General features: G+C 49.8%; 1 protein-coding gene across 1 annotated transcript in view; it reads right to left on the reverse strand.

Moving 5' to 3' along the window:
* LOC103609475 (N-alpha-acetyltransferase 16, NatA auxiliary subunit-like) overlaps positions 1-2,483 on the reverse strand; it is a gene marked incomplete at both ends in the record, with an annotated part of 34,126 nt that extends 31,643 nt beyond the window's left edge. The window contains one exon of the mRNA XM_008593790.1: positions 2,326-2,483. Coding sequence (XP_008592012.1) covers positions 2,326-2,483 — 158 coding nt within the window. The remainder of the gene's footprint in view (positions 1-2,325) is intronic.
* Positions 2,484-2,517: the final 34 nt, after the last annotated feature.

Below are 2,517 nucleotides of genomic sequence, written 5' to 3' on the forward strand. Positions count from 1 at the left end.
AATCCAAAATACTTGCTTACAAGCCACTTAGCTTAGTTGCAAACTCTGGTCTAACTCCAAAGACGATCACTCTAATATGAGGGTACTTCAAAAGTTCACGGAGCTGGCCAAGTTAGCTCAGTTGGTTAGAACACAGCTAATAAGGCAGAGGAGCAAGATGGCGACAGGTCTGGAGCGGGCGTGCCAGAAGACAGAGCGAGCTTGAAAAGTGTGCGCTGTGCTGCCAGAGTACTATTTGCATCTCCAAGAGCAACAAAAAACGAATAAATCACTGATCAACTAATCTACAACGAAAAAAAGCAACTACAGTCTCGAGGTTTTAGGGCCGATACAAAAGGAGATTCCTGAGAGCGCCCCAAACGCGCCGGGAGACCGAGCGAGCAGCCCGAGGCAACAAAGGCCAGGAAAGAGGGCAGCAGCGACGCAGAGACGGAGAGGAAGGCACGGGACCGGCCCAGCTCTGGGAGCTCTGTGAGTGACCCCCAGCCCAGCCCTGCTTGTGGGGCAAACGACTGCCCGGCTCCCGCCTACCACACCAGGCTAGGCGCCGGCACCACCGCTGCCTCCATTTTATCCGGTGGGGGCGGAGCTGGCTGGCTCAGATCGGGCAGACCAGCCATCTTCGCTTGGCGCGGCTTCTTACTGAGCCGTGCCACTTGTGTGCCTTAGCGCGGGGCCCCCCAGGGCCTGTGGACCGGCCACCAATCCCACTCCACCCGCGGATCTCTGGCGGGGCTGGGGGCGTGGAGAGCCCCTGGCCAGCGTCAGGAGGGCAGGGAAGAGGATCCCGGCCATACTGTCACTCCACCACACCTGGGGCTTCGGCCCCAGGTAAAATCCCTGCTTCCGGGAGGCAGATACCATCTCTGTGGCCTTCAGTTCGGAAGAACCCCAGACTGATGTCTGGTTGGGAGAGGGGTGACCGGGGTGCCCCCGAGCCTGCTTGAACCTACCGAGAGCTGAGGGCCTGAGGGCGCCGAGCCGGCTCACGCTGGGGGGATTCAAAGAGGAACTGTGTGCTGTGGGATCCTCCCCCGGGGGGCTCGCACCCTGGTGTGGGAGATAACTCAACCACACAGGGGGCCGAAATACCGGGGGGACGGTGGGAAGCCCAGAGAGGGCCTTGACCAGGGCCGCAGGAATGGCCACAGTGTCCGTGGCGGAGGCCTGAGACCCCTTCTGGGCCCGGCGGGCCTGAGAGATGAGGATTGCAGAAGACACGCCCCAGCCCTGTACTGAGCGCACAGAGAGGGGAGGGATCCGGCAAAGGAGGAGGAGTCTCGGAAAAAAAGATGCACCCTCTGGGTGGCCCCACCGAGTGCACACAGAGAGAGAAAATGCCCAGATAGCGAGGCGGAGACTTACAGATCTCACACACCCTGTCAGGCCGGCAGGACAGGATCCAGCTGCCAGGGCCCGAACACAAGGAACAGGGAGAACTCCCAGAGCTGACCAGAAAGGAAGCTTCCCGGAAAGACCCAAGACCCCAGGGAAACACACACATAGAACACTAAGGGCCATCTGAGCAGTCACAGAGGTAGGCACACCAAATTNGCAGCCACTGTCTTGCCAATATTAATTTCTATGCCTCATTCCTAAAAATAACTGATTTTAATTCCCACCACACCCAGGCTGCTAAGTACAGTTAAAGAAAAAAACCACACACCTTGATGAATGGCACCTTTATTAAGTTCGTCAGAGCCAAACTTAATAAAAATTTATATGGCAGGAGAAGGACAAAAGTAAGAAGTAAATAAAGAATTTATTTAAAGAGAACTGTTAAAACTTGGTGGCCTCCTTCACATAAGAAAGTGACAGAACTCCATTCTGGACATCGTGATTCTAGGAAATTAGTGGAATAAGCATATGAAGATGCCTGGCAGAAAGTTGAAGATGCGAGTCTAAACAGGTCTCAACTACAGAGTAATTTACGGCAATCCTTCTCACATTATTTTATATTTACTAACCCATAATAAGAAAGCTAATTAATCTTTATGTTTGGATTTCAATTATAAAAGCTCTAATAGTTTAACAAATTTGTAACTGTCAAACCCACAAGAATCTAGTACAGCATTTGCACACAGATATTCTAGTTTTTAAACAAGCATTAAGTAAATAAACAATTATTGTTTTTTGATGCTCAAGTATGAAGTTCCTTAATTATTATTGAGGGTGAAGGTCCCAAGTGACTTTCCCCTTCTACTACACACTATAATGAACAATCAAATCTACATGATCCTGGCTTATGCTCATCTCACTCTGAATTCACATGATTTTAAATTAAATCTATCACAAAATATTTACATTTAAGACTAATGTACTTACTCGGTAACCTTCAAGGTCTCTCATATGGATCTGCAAAAGAGAGAGATCCCTCAAAATTTGCAGATTATTTTTATCTAATTTGAGGGCATTTCGGTAACACTTAATAGCTTCATCATACTTCTTATCAGAACGCTGCAAGAGTCCATATACATGCCAACCTATTAAGTTAAGGAAATAGACACATTCACAGAC

The sequence above is a fragment of the Galeopterus variegatus genome, unplaced genomic scaffold, assembly GCF_000696425.1.
Source record: "Galeopterus variegatus unplaced genomic scaffold, G_variegatus-3.0.2 Scaffold9653, whole genome shotgun sequence".
NCBI classification, from domain to species: domain Eukaryota; kingdom Metazoa; phylum Chordata; class Mammalia; order Dermoptera; family Cynocephalidae; genus Galeopterus; species Galeopterus variegatus.